General features: G+C 47.0%; 1 protein-coding gene across 1 annotated transcript in view; it reads right to left on the bottom strand.

The window, feature by feature from the left end:
* The window catches only part of TRIM71 (tripartite motif containing 71), a 61160-nt gene extending 43668 nt beyond the window's left edge, over positions 1 to 17492 (bottom strand). Inside the window, exon 1 of the mRNA XM_024983326.2 lies at positions 16394 to 17492. Coding sequence (XP_024839094.1) covers positions 16394 to 17269 — 876 coding nt within the window. The 5' untranslated portion in view covers positions 17270 to 17492. The remainder of the gene's footprint in view (positions 1 to 16393) is intronic.
* Positions 17493 to 17772: the final 280 nt, after the last annotated feature.

Here is a 17772-nt window from a genome sequence, read left to right as displayed (position 1 = left end):
GTGCAAAAGCACAGGAAAGGAGACCAATGACAGAATCCAGCCTGTTACCAGGAGTTACATCTGGGGAGTGGAATTAGCAAATTGTATATTTTTAGCTACTTCGCACTTGCCTGGATTAAAATGACTACTTGCTTCTCTTCCAGTTAAAAAACCCAATGAAGATTAAAAACTCAGGGAAGAAAAGGCAGGTCTGCAGGACCCTGCCCAATAACTGGCACACAGTAGGCGACAGAACAACCTGTGCTTAAACACTGACCAATGGGCTTCCCTGGTGGTCCAGTGTTAAGACTCTGCCTGCCAAAGCAGGGGACACAGGTTCTGTCCCTGGCCCAGGAAGATCCCACAGGCCACAAGGGAACTAAGCCCGTGCTTTACAGCAAGAGAAGCCATCTCAAGAGAAAGCCCGCGAGCAGCAACCAAGACCTAGTGCAGCTAAAAATACAATTTTAAAAACATAATAACAAACAAAAGCCCACTGACTGATGTCTAATGGGCCTACACCAAACCAAGCATTACCATTTACCTGCTGTCTATTTCCTTAATAGCCATCCAACACCAAAGAGATTTTTAAGAGATCACCTGTATACGACCACAGAGCACGAACATCCAATATACATACATTAAACTGCAACCCAGTTGGCATTCACTGAGCAAAGGTCTTAATACTCCCTTCTCTTCGCCCCCCGTGGACAATCACAACTGTTTCCCAGAAATTTAAGGGTTCAGAGAAAGAGGGGAAATGAGACCGTTCACTCACAGTCAGGACCTCAGGATCATTGTTCATTCCAGATAAAATTAGATCCCACCTCCTAAGATACACTAAGAAAATATTGTAAGATATGATTAAAGACACAGTATGCAGAGACAATGAAAGACAATCGTCAGTAACACTGAAATTTAAAATGTATACCAAGTTAAATTAAACTGAGGCTAGCCAAGGACTCTGAAAAATCTGCTGGAAGAAAGAGCAGTATTTATCCAAAATGCCTACGAATTGATTTTTTTTTTAAACCCAGAAAAGAGGCCCAGGAACCAAGGCAATTTGGGGAGGGAATCCAAATGGTCAATAAACAAAAAGACACCCGCCCCACAGCAATCACAGAAATGCGAAGTCAGTCAACGGACGAGCCATTTTTCTCCCATTAGATTGATGGCAACAGGGCCGGATTGGGTGGGAGGAAATGTGGCTGGCAGGAAGGCAAATTAACATTTCAAATGTGCCTTGCTGGTATCTGCGTAAGTCCCTGGCTGGGGGGCTCTTGAGTCACAGGGACACAAATAAGTGGCAATGGCCAATGCAGAGAAAAATCCCACATAAAGGAACAGCTAAATAAATTCCACAGCACAAACACCAAGCCTGGAGCAGTAATCACTAGCAAAGTAAGTACAGGAAAATGTCTATATTAAGACTGTATTTCTATACTCCGTGTGTGTGTGTCTGTGTGTGTGTGAACAGCTGTAAAGGTTTGGTAGGAAACACACCCAAATTACACACTTTGTCTGGGGGTATACTTAAAAAAAGTTTCTTACAGATCATCCTAACAAAGACATTTATGTGTTACTTGCATAATTAAAAACAAAGATTCAAGTTAAGTGGGCCAAATCAAGTATTCCTGGGAGGGAACACAAAGTCGCTCTGAGAAAACTCTCAATTTTTCATTCATCCAGCAACTACAAGCTGAGCAGGCTGAAGGAAGGAAGGAAAGGTCAAATAAATAACAGTCACAGACATATACGTATTCAGAAAAATCACCACCGGAATGACAAGCGCTGGGAAGTCTTAGGCACAACTCAGGTAAGGAAAAGGCAAAACAAAACTCAGTTAAGGGAAAAAAACCCAAGTCAGTCAAAGAAAGAAAGGAAAAAAACTTCTCAATGTTGTTAAAAGAACACAAATTTTAAACAAAACTGTTACCTCTTCCCCCTTTCATGGACCCGATCAAATGTTTGCAAATGTTGAAAGGTTTTTATTAAGCACGCACTCATCCGGGTTCCTCTTTTGAGGTCACTGAGGCAAACCTGTCTGCCTTTACCCCCAAGATGGGATGAGACCTTCCCACCGTGAGTGGCAACATGTGCAAATGCCAAGTGAAAGTCAAGGAACCAAAATGAGAAAAGCTTGGCAGACAGGACAGAGATACCGCCCCAATTATTTGTTTAGACTCCTGTTTTCTTAACCTGTTGGAACCTCAGAACACTGTGGGCTTCCCCCCATGCAACACCCAAGCCTCACCAAGCTATACAAGCCAACATCGGGGCTTGTATTGTATTGAGTTGGAAACGCAATCCTTTCTCCCAAACTAAGGCCAAATATCTCCTCCTCATCCTCATCATTCCATCTTATGCATTTCTTAGATTTTATTCCCATATATTTATCTGTGGCTTTCCACGATGTTTTTTTTCCTTTGGTGGAGAAGAAGAGAATTGATTTTGCATCCCAACAGGCAAACCATCGAAAAAAACCTTGAAAGTAAGTTCCAGGAGGCTAGAACAAATAGACACTGATGAACATTACATTCAGAAAAATTCTGAGCTTGGTTCTGCAGTAGACCCCATACAACCAATGCAGGGGGAGAAAACACGTATATGAATGCTGGAAACAGTCAAGTGTGAACACCATCCCTTTTATGAGGGAAAAATGGTTACTTTCCCAATTCTAAACAAGCTGCATTTTCAGTCTGAGATGCCCAGATAGAGTGCCGTTCTTTGCATGTTCCTGTATGTTACTAAGATTTCAATGTAATTAACAACTTCACCTCCGTTCTTAGATCTCAAGGCACACCTGTCTTTTTACTGTACAGCATACTTAAGGGAGAATAACAAGATTTGAGACTTAGCAGCTGCTGTGAACCTCAAATGTTGCCTACAAGGAACTGCTATCTCGGGCTCGGAAAGGATTCTGCTAGGCCCTCGTAACTAGGTTCTATTCACCACCATAAGTATCAACAACCTCAATATGAAACGTCCCTTTCCCCTATTAATCTCCCATTTACAATGGAGACACTTGTCCATCTACACTCCACGGAAGCGATTCTTTCCAGGACTCCCCTAAAAGCTCCAGATATCTGGGGTGGTCCACCACTGATCAGAGTTATATTTATTTTTTACATGCACCCATGTAGCTTTTAAAAAATGTGGTTAAACTGGTAAAGACAAATTTTCCTCTTTGTATATGCCTCCTGAAAGCTCTGATAAAGTTAATATAATAAAATGGAAATAAAAACCAAAGAGAATTGTTCTGTAAAGTTATTAATAAAGGGCAGAGGGAAAAAAAAAATCAACAAAGGGCAAGGCTACTGGGGGGCAGACAGATGCTTCCCCTGTCCCCTGCAGCACAGCCTCCAAAGCAGCTCCTGCAACTCTGAATTTCTGTCTTCACTTATATTTTTAAATTTTGTATTAAAAAAAGAAAAGATGATTTACAGTATCACGTTAGTGTCAGGTGTATGGCACAAGGATTCGGTTTCACACCTACGTTAAAGTATATATTCCTTCCTTTTCAGATTCTTTTCCCTTATAGGTTAATACAAAATACTGAGTACAGATCACCCACTGTGATCTACAGTGAGTCCTTGTTCACGTAAATATATATGTAGTGTACCCTGCACTTTTTCATCAGGCAATACCCCATCTGATCCTCAAACAGAAAAGACAGCCCTAGGCAGACAAATGCAACTGTTAGCATCCTACAGAGTGATGTGGGAACTAGTCTCAGAGCCACTCAACGTTGCTGACAAATGTTCCAGGATGAAAATCGGGACTCCAGCTGGTGACAGTGACCACCAAGACTCAACACAGTACTGCTCCTATTTCAGGCATCAACACAGTCACCATGGCTGAAAACAGGAAACAACGCGCCCTTCAGCTGGGGAATGTGAAAACTATGGTACATTCATACGGTGGAAAACGACTCAGCAAGAAATAGGGAGGAACCACTGACACCAGCCACCTGCCACCTTCGAGGACTTGTGAACGCAGCCTGGCAAGTGGAAAAGGCCCAGATTCGAGGATCCAACAATCTCAGATGCCATTTCATGACCTTCTGGAGAAGACCAGACCAGAGGACTGGAGAAGAGGTCGGAGGCTGCCTGAGGCTCTGAGACGGGTATTGTGGGGTGATGAGGTGCTCTTTAGAGCCTGGAGTGATGGCACTCTCCGCCCTTGTCAAAAGGTGCAGAAGTGTACGCTAAAAAAGAAAGATCAATTTTACGATGTATATGTTTACCTCAATACGCAAAAACCAATGCCAAAAACACTAAAGAAGGAATCACTGAACTTAGTCAGAAATGAGGTTTTCCCTCTCAGCCTTGGGCTCTGCAGCTGAAACTGCCCCCTCAACTGTAGGGCAAAGCCTGGGGGGCAGGTCATCCCAAAGGCGGAGGAGAGGAAGGGGAAGCAGGGACCCGAGCTCCTTCCTGCAGGGCCAAGGCTCCTCCCCTCCATGAGGTCAGAGCCCTGATGGGCTGGAAGGGTCTAGAGTGCAGTCAGGGAGGTTCCCACAGCAGTCCCTGTACACCAGAGCTGTTGGCCCAGAGCACTGCCTTTGAGGAAGAAGGGCGAGTCCCCCAGTAGCAAGCTGGCTGGATAAACAGGCCCCATGAAGAAAAGGGATTCAAGGCTGTTCTGCTCACTGCTCTGTCCCCAGGGCCTCCTACTTTCCACCAAAGCTGAGTTCATAGGCATACAGGTCTGCTTACACAGAAATTTTCTGCACCGATTTCATTTTTACTTAAAACTGTGTAATTTATACAAACAAGTACGGAGGACACAGGGCTTCCCAGGTGGCTCAGCGGTAAAGAATCAGCCTGCAATGCAAGAGCCACAGGAGATGTGGGTTCAATCCCTGGGACAGGAAGATCCTCTGGAGAAGGAAACAGGGCTACAGCCCTTTGGGTCGAAAAAGAGTCGGACACGACGGAAAGCCTGACCACGTACGCACACGGGAGGACACACACAGGTCTGGGAACAACAGAGGCTGTGTCCCCCCTGTAAGCAAGCCCAGGGCACGGCTGAGTGCTGCCTGCTGGGTTAGCACGCTGGGTTAGCGAATAGCAAGCTGGGTTAGCACGAGTGTGAACACACAGACGGGACTGGGCACTGCTAACTCCGGCTACCTTCTAGTCCCCCTCAGCCCAGGGTCTCCCCCACGTTTCCATGAAATTTTCAAATGGAATCAAGCACCAAGGGGGAGTCCATCTTCCACGAAGTGCTGCTGACCGAGGTCTGACTGCTTCTTAGCTTAAACCCACCCCCTGAGTGGGCCACACCTCTGCTTTGCCAGCTGCATCCCTGTGACTCCGACACTAGGGAACTTGACGGGGAGAAAGGTTTTGCTCTAGGAGTTCTGCTTCCTGGGTGTGCACTTCCTTCAACAGACTTCTCTAATCCAGCGTCACGAGTCGTTCCAGTGGCAGCACCTGATTCCAGGTTTCTAACGCTGACCCGACCCGCAGGAACCCACAGGAGTATTAATAACTCCCAACTTTTTCCTCTTCTCATCTCCCAACCCAAGGAGGGGAGCTGCTTCCCACAGCTGCTACCTGCCAGCCAGGCATGTAAGTAGTGTCTCTCCTTGCACTGCAATTTCCCAAATAAAAACTCACGAAGAACTCAAATAACAGTCAATAACGCTTTACGTTAAATTACCTGTTACAGTAACTAAACGTGACTCTGGCTCCAGACTAATAAGCTCAGCTATTTCCTCTACTTATCAATAGTCACCCTCCTAAAAAGGGAAGTCCCTGGCAGTCCAGCGGTTAGGGCTCAGTGCTTTCACTGCAGCTATTGAGTCTGGTCCCTGGTCAGGGAAGGGAGATCACGCAAGGTGTGCAGATGGCAGGAGGAAAAAAAAAAGGAATGGACCTCTAAAACTACAGTAATTTCACTCTTGGATAGGTATCTGGAAAAATTAAAACTTCAACAAGATACCTGCACCCAATGTTCACAGCAGCACTACTTACATAACGAAGACAAGAAAGCAACTGAAGTGTCCCTCCACAGATGAAGGGATAAAAGAGATATATACACTACTCAGCCACAAAAAGAAACTTTGCCACTTGCAGCAATGTAAATGACCCAGAGAATATAATATGCTTAGTGAAAAGTCAGACAAAAAGTATGACATCACTTATTTGTGGAATCTAAAAAATAAAACACAGGAAACAGCAAAACAGAAACACGCACAGACACAGAAAACAAACTAGTGGTTACCAGTGGGGAGGGGCAAGATCGGGGCATGGGATCAAGAGGGACAGAGTACTGTGTATAAAATGGACAAGCAACAAGGATATACTGTGCAACAGAGGAACTCATACTCATTATTTAGGAATAACTTTTAACAGTATAATCTATAAAAATACTGAATCACTATGCTGTACACCTGAAATTAATATACTACAGTAAATCAACTATACTTCAATTTTACAAGATGGGGAGAGGGAGCCTAACACCTTTCTTAGGGATGCTGAAAGGCAAAATCAGATAAAAGATCGCAATCACAAACACTCTATAGTCAAGCCAATGCAGCTGCTAGAAGCCAAAAACCACTCCTGCCTTCTTTCCATCTTCTACCTAAATCCCATCGTTCTCCAAGATTCCTGTCTTTCAGCCCAAACTCAGCTCCCTATCAGAACCTGTTCAGAGGCCATGAGAGCTTGCTTTAACATTTAGATTTCCTCTAGTAATGTAAATAAAACCACATATAAAGTAGACACACAGGAAGCCAAGAATCCCTCTGCCCCGTTCAAACAACTTTCTTCCAGTTTCATCCTCCCAGCGAGACTAACCAGAGGCTTGGCAAAGAGCACAATTCTAAGCAGCAGACATCCAAGTGTTTTGATGACAAATCCTAACACATCAAGTCCTCTGTCAGCAATAAGGAACTGCCCCAATTATTTCATGGTATCAAATATCATTTGGCCATCAACCAGAAAACATTTTTTAAGAAAGATAAGCAGCTTATTTAATTTCATGAAGAAGGAATTTTACCCGTTTGACTGCAACTTGCAGGAAACGTTGAAGCCAAATTTTTTTCACGATAAACATTTTTTCTAGCTCCTTCTTCAAAGCATCTTCATGTAAATCATAACTTCCCTCCATAAAGTTCTCAAAAACTACTTCAACCATTTCCATCTGAAAGATCAGAAATCAAGGATAAGTGACTTGTCCAAGGTCTCACAGTTACTTCAGGATGACACTGGGCTGTGAGCCCAGGTCTTCTTACCAAGAAGCTACAAGCATCTTCCCATTCCGTGGCTTGAAAAAGAAGTCTCCTTTGTTTCTGATAAGAAAATAAAGGCAGCACCACCATTTTCCATCACCACTGGGAACCAGCAATCCAGAAATCATCTTTCTCAATTTGGTCCTTAAGGCCACCAACATCAACCAAGGCCAGATCTGGCATAAAAGCCCCAAACCCACTGGTGTTAGAATATTTGCTCTGACGTGCTGAGGCCTCAGGGTGAGCCTGTGTTAGAGGTGGTTGGCAGAGGAAGCATCCTTCTCACTTCGATACTGAGAGACCTCCTATGAGACTTATGCATCATTTCAAGAGATTAAACTCAAGGCCTCTTCCTTGCTAAATTACTGCTCTGACAACACATTAACCCTAGAAGGAGAGGCAGTCACAGCAACAACGGTCACACTTGCTTTTGCCAAGCTGTACCTGTGCGTGCATTCTCAGTCACAAAGTCGTGTTTGACTCCTTGTGATCCCATGGACTGTAGCCCACCAGGCTCCTCTGTCCATGGAGTTCTCCAGGCAAGAATACTGGAGTGGGTTGCCCTTTCCTTCTCCAGGGGATCTTTTTAACTCAGAGACTGAACCCGTGTTTCCTGCACTGGCAGCTGGCATCTTTACCACTGAGCCCAGGAAGGCTCCAGCTGTAAATTACATGTATGTCTAATTTTCTCCTTATTAAAAAAAAAAAAAAAAAAGACCAAAACCAAAATAAAACACAAGAAGCTAAAGATTCAAACAATAAATTTAGCATTAAATTTCAGACTTTTAAGGACTAGTTTCAAAAATATAATTCTGGACTTCCCTGGCTAAGACTGCACTCCCAATGCAGAGTCCAGGTTCCACCCCTGGTCAGGGAACTAAGTTACACACACTGCAACTAAGAGTTCCTATGCCGCTGCTAAGACGCAGTGCAGCCACATAAATACAGAAATATTTTAAGACATAATAATATATTTGCCAAATACTGTACATAAATTAGCAGAGCAGAGTGCTGGACCAGGCAAGTTCCTGCTAAAGTCACTTCACCACCCCAGCCTGTCTCCCCATTTGTAAAGCAGCAGTTTTTCTATAATGATTTAAGGCCTTTCTTGTGATAACTGAAGTTTCCTCTTCGGGAACACCTAAACACGCAACTGATAACACCGTGAAATTAGAGCTTATAAAATATTCCAGTCTATGAAATCAAACTGTTCCCTTGAGCAAGGTGATCTCTTTCCTTGAAATGCCACGGTCCCCCCAAAAATCAAGACTTTAAAGATTAATGATTCTCAACACATTATATAAAATGTAAACACAAACACTGGCCTTCCACCAAAAATAAAAAAGCCACAAGCATTGATGTAGCCTGTAAAGACACTTGTGCCCATCTTTCCACTGGGCTCAGGGAGCCCTGTAACCCAAAGACGGTCTAGACCAGAAGTTAAAGTTGAGGGCTAGTTTTTCTAGAGTGAAATGAAGTTTATGCATGTCTCTCCAGTTTACCTTCCATTACTTGAAAGAATCACTGCATCTTTCCAATTAGACCAGAGTAAACTGACAGAAGCCAGTTTCCAACATCGGCAAACAGTTTTCTTCTACAGCATCCTCTTTGGAGGCAAAAGGATGGGGTGAGGAGTCTGCTTCAAAACTCAACAGCTTATTAATTACAAACAGCAAGGTCCTCTTACTGTACAGCACAGGGAACCATTATTCAGTATCCTATGATAAACCATAATGGAAAACAAATACTAAAAAAAGGAATAATGTATATATGTATTAACTGAATTACTTTGCTATTTAACAAAATTAATAATATTATAAATGAACTACACATCAATTAAAAAAATTAAAAACAATGTTTACAGGGACTTCCCTGGTGGTCCAGTGGTTAAGAATCTGGCTTACCAAGGCAGGTGAAGCAGATTCCATCCCTGGTTGGGGAACTAAGATCCCACATGCCAGGGAGCAACTAAATCGGCATGCCTGCTAAGACCCAACACAAATAAGTAAATAAATAATTTTAAAAATATTTACAATTGCCTTCTAGTGTGCTATAAGACACTTTAAATATATTAATTGGAATGCTTACAACACTGCTAAGTGTTACAGATGAGAAAACTAAGGTAGCACAAGAAATCTCAAAACCACATTGTCTAAGAGTGGTTAAGTAAAAATAAACCTAAAAAAAACATTTTTCCAACTATACCAAAATGTCCTCTACTATATCCACTTTTCTGCTCAGCACTTATCCAGTACAAGCCTAGAGATGATCCTCAGAAAAAGATCTTCCTCTGACACTTATCTTAAAGAGAGGTAGAGGATACAGACCAAAATCTTCAATGTGGTCTGCCCAAACACACCGTAATCATGACTGCTGATGCCACCTCTTCACCATTCTGGTTTTTTTAAACACCTGTGCTGAAGATGTTCTATCAGATCCATGTGCAGCAAAATCTCCGTGTCCAGACTTTTTCTTAGAAGAACACCTTTAGAATTATGTCAGTTGGTCAAAGATATGAAAGAAGTTTGCAAAAACCTATTGTCATTTCAAGAAAAGAAAACACACACACACACATCTTCAATTGTGAACAGTTAAGGCTAGATGGAAGGAAACGGCTGACTGAACTTTTCAGGAGTGACAACTAAAGGATACAGTTGCTGACCTTTGACAGAGGCTCAAAACCAACTCAGGGACCCTCAAAATTCATAGGGTGTGGGAGCCAGGAAGGGAGCCCCTAGTCTACACAACTGACCTGATCCACTTCATTGTCTCATGCACACTGCTCTGCTTCATGCAAGTCCCATTAATGTCGGCAGAATGTGCAATTTGCACAAGTTTGTCAGATAAGCAATCACAGTCAAGAATTTAGCCCTGGCAGTCCAGGGGTTAAGACTCCCGCACTTCCACTGCAGGGAGCGTGGGTTTGATACCTGGTTGGGGAACTAAGATACCACATGCCCCCTGGTGTAGCCAAAAAATTTTTTTAAATAAATTATGCCCTTATTCATGATCAGGACTCCTCTTCCCAATATTTACAACTTCAACTTGTAGTCTGTATATTACTGAAAGCAGTATCACTAAAGAATACCACTTCCTTCTGCAAAGCAATTATCCTTCAATAAAAACTTAATTAAAAAAAAAAAAAAAAAAAGACCACCACTTCCTTAGGGCAACTGTGTGGAATATTGTTTTTGAACAAATTACTAATTTCTCATGTCTACTGATCCTTAAACTGGGATCATTATACAGATGTACTAAAAACAGGACTCACTGGGTAGGAACTGACACTCAGGTAAGAAAAATCTACATAAAAGAGGACAAAACAAAACATTGGTCTGATAGCTTCAGATTAAACCAGAATCTCCCCAAATTTCAGATGGTTTTGAGTGGGAGATGAAAGCCAGGAGTTAGGGGTCTTCCCCTGTTTCATTCCACCCTACCTTCAAAGCCAACCGCAAGCAAAGTAAAACACGAAGGAAGTGGAAGATGCCCTCTGAGGAGGCAAAGAATTACGCTGGAATAGGGTTTAAGCCAAAGTTTCAGATGTAAATTGCCTACGCTCAACCCCCCACACCCCTCCCAATTTTTCTGTTAACAAGTCAGAGCCTTGTCAATCAAAACAGTCAATCTGGTTTCAGTCAACTAGGTTTGTGGATACAGACAAAACCTCAAAGGGAGGAGAATAATTTAGGACTGAAGAAGCGGGAGGTCGCATCAGCTGAAGAGGAAAGATGGCTCAGGCTTCCTCCTCCAAGTCACAAAACTTGAAAGCTCAGCCAGAACAGAGTGGGCTGCGAGGGTGGCATCTTGCTCCCTTTGGGCGACTGTAATTCTTATCAGTACCTTTTCCCTCCCTTCCAAAATAACAGAGGTGGCACAAACAGCCTCAGTGAGTCAAGCCCTGAACTCTTTGTTAGTGTTATGGGGAAAGGCAGGAGGAAACCGTCTGAGTGGTAGAATTCTTCTCAATCTTTCGTTCAAGTGTCATGAAGAATGACATCGAATTGGTCCTTTATTCCCTAAGAATGAATACATCTGAAATAAACCTTGCCCCGTGAGAGGAACTGGTGAGAATAAGCAACCCATGTGACTTCAGTAAGCCCCAAAGGAAATAAAATTTGGAGGGGGTTAAATGTGAGAGCTATATAGAATTATCAAGTAAGTTAAAATTCTTCATAAGCAAAAAAAGTTTATAAACTCTTTCTTCTCCTGGCAAACTACTTCAACAACAAAAGAATCTGAACCATTTCACCTCATTTATGGCTTCCTCCAAAGCTAACTCCCTTTCTACATATGCGAAGTTGGTTGTTTTTTTTTTTTTTTAATGAAAACATAAGAAGCAAAACAGTTGTGCTCAAAATTTTACATGTGCAGAGAAATTAGGAAACTCTACATTTTAATGTTGGTTTTAGTGCCCTGAAATCTGAAAAGGACTCCCTGGAATTAGCATTTATAAGTAGCTAAAATGGGAAGGAAAGCTGGGATGGAAAAAGGCAATTTTACTCAGTCTTTAAACACTTTCAGACTGCTTTAGTCCTACAACTATTTAACTTGTAAACACTGAATCATAAAGAACGTATAGTGCTATCAAACGAACTGAAAGTACCCATTTTCTTCCTAAAATATTTTCCTTGTTTGCAAAATATATATTCCTAGCATTGGAAATAAAGATCCTGTAGACCAAAACTAAGTCTATGCAACTCTCAAACTAGTGTTTACTCCTTAGCAAGAAAAATTGGTCATAAGTCTCCAGAGACAGCACTTATTCCACAACAGCCTCAGGATCACCAGCATCCTTTCTGACTCTCGGCTGTGCCTGTGAGGCAACCTTACCAGCACAGCTTGCCAAACTAGCCACTTGCCTGGGAACCATGTTGGTGAAACTCATCTTTGTGCAGTTTATGGAAGACCAGGCACATTCCTCCAATCACATGTGAATATTTTTTTAAAGTTCACAGTGTAGAGATTATATTCAAAATTAACATACTGACAAGTCAATAGTGAACATTTCTCTCCCGGAGGTTTTCCTCAAACATTTTCATAATTCAACAGATTTCAATCTACAAATATCCACCTGCTGAACTGGATTCAAAGCAGGAACTTTCCAACTATTTCCAAGGTATGGAAGGTCTGATTTTCCGGTAAATAGGTGAGATGTGTGTGCTAAGTAGACATACATCTACCAAGTCCTATCGAACTGGTAGAGGATGCAGAGCAGAAACAACTAGAATGCACATTTTTACTCATTTTTTACTCTTGTCCTCAAACAAAAAAACCTCTTACTATAAATTTTACAATTTACAAGGCACACACATAATTTTAAAACACAAAGGGATGCATGCCTGAGAAAACTTAGCCTCTGCAAATACAGAATAAAATATATTGATGCCAATTCGGGTAAAGTCGCCATTCATAGGAACTTATTCAAAATAAGATACAAGAGTACATTCCACAATCAATTATTTTAGGCAGCAAACCTTCTTCCTCCAGGTTGTTTGGAGCTGATTTTTGGAGAGTGGTTTCCTCAATATTTGGGGTCAACATTTAGGATCATATTGAATTGGAATTCTAGAACCTATCTTCCAGGGAGTTTGTTACATACACACACACACAGAAATAAACTGCATTAGTCCCTTCATCCCACTTTCCATTCAGCAAACTCAGGAAAATCCACCCCCACTCCCACCTTCCTAACTGGGAACCAACATTGCCATCTTCGGGGTCTACAAAGAAACCCTCAGCTCAAGATGGCAACTAGGTCACCCCTGCCCTACTCCCAAGTGACAGGGCCTTTCCGGGGACCGGAACAGGCTCAGACCCCACTCAGCTTCTCCCATTTACAGAGCGCTGCCGCCCGGCCCTGAACACACACACACCCTTTCTGCTCCCAGTGTCGCCTCCGAGGCAGCCAAGGAAGAGCTTGCTTCCCACGTGCAAGCAACACAACATTTAAGGGCACCTCGTGACGACGGGAGCCGCGCGCTCCGGTCCAGATCTGCGCCCCAGTTCTCCCCGCAGATGCCTGCCGACCCTGTCTCGGGCCCGCCGCGTCCGGCTGGCGGAGACCGGCTCCGGACTGGTCGAGCCGCCTCCGCCCGCCACTCCCAGGCCCCGTGGGAGGCGCGCGGCCAGCGGTCCCGGGGCGCCGACCACCCACCCCCCGCTCGATTCCCAGCCAGGCCGCCCGCCAGCAGGCCTTTTGGACTGACCGCCACCGAGGCAAAAAACCCAAACTCTCGTTTCTTGCCTGGACCAAATACAGAGTAGGAGGAAGCAACCTTCATTCCGCTGGAAAACCCAGCTCCCTTCTTTTAGTTTTCCGGTTAATGTTTTAAACCAACGCTCAGAGAACCATCTTGTCACGCTAGCGGGGATGCTTAAGGAACGCAGTTTGGGGGAAGAGACCCGACCGGCTACCCTCCTCGATGCCAACTGTTGGACGCACTCTCCCTAAAATTAAAGGGGAAGAGCCAGGCATGGGGGTCCCCTTGCCCAAGGTCAGGTGGCATCAGTCACCATGAGACAAGGGCAAGCTGAATTATTTCATAGAGCCTGTTGACACCGGAGCAACTCAGAACAGCACATTTCAAAAATCGAAGCAGACTGTACCCATTGAAAATCACACGGATTTAGGCATTCCTTTCATCACTATCAGAGGACAAGGCGGTCATCTTCGATAGTGACCTCAGGCTCTTTTCCCAATCGGAAAAGGGGCTTTCTGAAGGCACATCATTCCGAAACTATTAAAGATCACTCCCTTGGAAGGAGAGAAAGAATTTAGGCCAGGGCTGGGACCCCCTGGGTGAACCAGGTGCTTTTCCTCTGAACATCTGACTTTCCCATTCACAGCCCTGGTCTGTCCCTTTAAACTTAAATTCGGTAACATTCCAAACCCAGGAAATATTAAAAAGGTCTAAAAATTAATTTCCAAGTTTTCTTCTTTAAAACCAACAGGGGGGCAGGGGGAGTAGAGTTTGCTCAAAACTGAGAAAATTTCGTGTTTTTAAAGGTTAGTTGGTCTAACAGTGTAGTATCTTAATGCCTCTGCCCAACAACTTCATCAGAACTGCACACGTTAAAAAATAGAAATGTTCAGGGCATCCAGGTACCTCCCAGGGTGAGGGGAACACCGCTCACTTCACACACTCCCATACTATTTGAATGGTTTTATAATTTGAAAAGTATATAAACCTTTTACAAGTCTGGCAACACTGAGCATGTACTGTTTTAACCCAAATAAAACGTATACGGATCTTTAACTGGGAATATAAATAAAACCTGACATTTAAACTCAACTGCTGAGAGGGAGGGTTCCATCTACGCCCCTGCCAGGAGGGAAACGGGGGCGGATTCGAGGCGCCCTCTCCCGCCTCCTCCCCGTTGACACTAAACTTCCCAGTGAGTTGGTTCCCTCTTTCCATTCCCGAGATTGGGATTCAGATCTCTTTTACCTCAATCCATTTTTTGAAAGAATCTGCTAGAAACATTCAGCCCTGAATGTGGGAAAACTTTCAGAAGAGTCCATTCAAAGCTTTAAAAAAGGAAGGCAAAGAATAACGGCCCGCCTAGGCTTCGTACCCAGAAAGAAACTTTGAAAATGAGGGATCCACAAGAAGTAGATTAGAATTTCAACTTTTTTCCAATAGAAGCCGGCTTAAGGCCAGCAAGCAATAGCTCCGCCCTCCTCCCCAAATAACAGGTTAGAAGTGGAAAAGGCTGCGCGGGGCAAGCCTCAGCCGCGCTCGCAGCCAGCACGCCCACCCCACCTCGCAGGCGGCGACTCCCACAAGGACTCCTATTCCCCTGCAAGGCGAGTCTAGCATCACGTCTCCCCGAGGGACTACAGGTAGATCCCATCAAGGCACCGACCCTCTCAGCAGAGGCTGAGCCTCAAAACGTTCGGCCCCTTCCACTCATGGGCTCCAATAACTTTAAAGTGGTACACGAGGTGAAAAATATACAAGAAAGGTTTATTCCACCAACAGCCAAGAGCCAAGTGAGCCCAAAGGCTGCCCTTCAGCCCGCGGGCTCTACGTGCCCGGTTCGAGCCGCGTACAGCCGGGATCGGCTTGTTCCCCAGGGGCAGTCGAGCCACAGGCTGAACGGGGTGGGGACACCTCCCAACCTGGGAAACCGGTTCCCGGAGAGACCGAAGCCGGGGCAGGCGGGGGCAGCCCGAGGACTTCCAGCTGGGTGAGGGCAAGCAGCAAGGTACCCCCCTCCCCCCCCGCCCCAACGCGCAGCTCCGGGCGCAGCGGTGGCCCACGAGGCTCATGTCCACACAAGGGAGGTTCAGGGGCCAGAACGCGCTTTTTCTCCACGTTACGGAAACGGAACCTCGGGAGGTGGAGACCCAAGGCCCTCACAGATCCGCAACTGCCCGCTTATCCCACACAAGGAGGTATCCCAACTACAAGTATAGTCCGCCCTCCTGATCGCGCACGTGGAAAACCAGGGCATTTCGGGCACGTGTACCCCACACTCACCCACTCGATCCCCTAACTCCTGGCCAATGCCTTACTTAAAAGCAACCATCGAGGAACTTTAAACAAACAAAACTAAAGTGGGGGAAAAACCTAAACAGGAGCCCTCAGTATGCCAGGAGGCCTCTAGTGTACCCCCACAAGACCACATCTACGCACGCACACACACACACGCCTCCATCCCGTGCCTTACTTAAAACAATAGCCTGCCCGTTTTGTCAAACAGAAATGAGGAAACCAAAGTCTCTAAAGAGGGGGGGTATCTCCAACCTCGGGAGCTGTCTGGGGGAGCAGAGTAGGGACCCTCGGCCACGGAGGCCAGGTCTACACAGTCAAACATCTGTGTTACCCCAGCTCCTGCCTATACTGGAGACAGCGATTACCACGTTTGGCCAGCCAGAAAATTAGATATGGAAGCGGGAGGAGGGGAAGTTCGCGTCTGGGACCCTCTGTGGCCAGCACACAGAAGCCAGCTCTTCTCCGCACACACAGGGTCGTCGGCTCCATGGCAGTTGACTGCCACGTAGTCAAAAAGAAAAATGTAAAAATCCGGAAGGGGGAGAAGACTCTCTCCTTCAGTCGGGGACCTGCCCGGAGACCCCTGCGAACACCCCCGCAGCTCCCCTGGGGCCAGACCCGCTGCCCAAGTCGCCGGGCCTCAGTCCCCCGCGGGAGCGGTCCCCACACTCACCTCGTCGTCGTGGTGCTGGCAGAAGCCGAGGCGCTCCGGGAAGACGGAGAGGAGGGAGAAGGGAGCGCCTGGGAAGGGCGGCCCGAGCCCGAGCTGTTGCGCCGCCGCCGCAGCAGCGGCTGCAGCGGGACCTGGCGGGCCGCGTTCGATGTAGTGGTCCTTGGTGAGGCGCACGCGCTGGTGCGCGCGGACGCAGTTGTCGCACAGGTGCTCCTGGCAGTCGAGGCAACGCGACGAGGCCGCGTTGCCCTCGTCGCAGGAGCTGCAGCCATGGGGCCGGCGCAGCAGCAGCGCCGACGGGGAGCCTGCGGGGCCGCCAGGCGCCGAGCGCGGCGGCGCAGGCGGCGGCGGCGCGGGAGGGAGCGGCGGCGGCGGCGCCGAGGCGGCCGCGCGCGGGTGCGCGTGGTGCGCGTGGTGCCGATGGTTGCTGCCGTGGCCGCCCGCGCCCGCTGCGGCGCCGGCCCGCCCGTTCTTCGGCGGCGGCTCGTCGGCCGTGGCCACCACGGCGTCGAGCAGGTTGCTGAGCAGGAAGGCGGACGAGGGCAGTGCGTCCATGCCCGCCGCCTCGGCCAGAACGACCTTCTGGTCGCACACGGGGCAGCGCAGCTTGAGCGGCTCTCCCGGCGCGCCGCCGCCGCCGCCCGCCGCCGGCAGCCGGTGCGCCTCGAGGCACGGGCGGCAGAAGGCGTGCAGGCAGGGCAGGACGTGCAGGCGGCGCGCCGCGGCCCCAGGGCCCCCGCCGCCGCCCCCCGACGACGTGGACGTCTGCGAGGATGACGACGACGCCGACGAGTTGGAGGAGAGCGGCGCCGGCGAGCCGCACATCTCCTTGCACAGCAGGCAGATCTGGAAGTCGGTCTCAGGGAACGAAGCCATTTGCAACCAGGCCCGGAGGAGGGAGGAGACCAGAGAGGAAGAGGAGGAGGAGAGCGCCGACGAGGTGGGTGGGGGAGCCGCCGACTCACTCAGAAAAAAGGCATCGATTAGGCCTACGCACGGGAGCCGGCACCAGAGCGGCGCGGCCGGCTCGGCCTCGCCGCGTCCGGCCCGCGCGCTGCCACCCGCGACGCAGCGGGCATTAAATGCCACTTTCCAGAGGCGACAAGGATTTCTCCCGGAGGAGGACGCGGGAGCCGTGCGCCTTCCGAGGCGGGAGCGCCGGAACAAGTCCCGACACGCGAGGGGCGAGCGGGGGCAGGGAGGTCAGAGGACTCCTGGAGCAGCTGCAGCTTAGCTTCTCGCCAGCCGAGGGGAATTGTCCCCCACCCCCAAGTTAAGTCCGCTGTGCAATCCCAGTCCCGGCTTGAGAGGCAGAATTTGGTTCGACGAGTATATCGTGCGTGGGCTTTTCTTTAAATGGATTTAGTCTCTTCTTGGGA

Source organism: Bos taurus, chromosome 22 (genome assembly GCF_002263795.3).
Source record: "Bos taurus isolate L1 Dominette 01449 registration number 42190680 breed Hereford chromosome 22, ARS-UCD2.0, whole genome shotgun sequence".
Classification (NCBI taxonomy): Eukaryota; Metazoa; Chordata; class Mammalia; order Artiodactyla; family Bovidae; genus Bos; species Bos taurus.
This window is presented reverse-complemented; position numbering and strand designations above follow the sequence as displayed.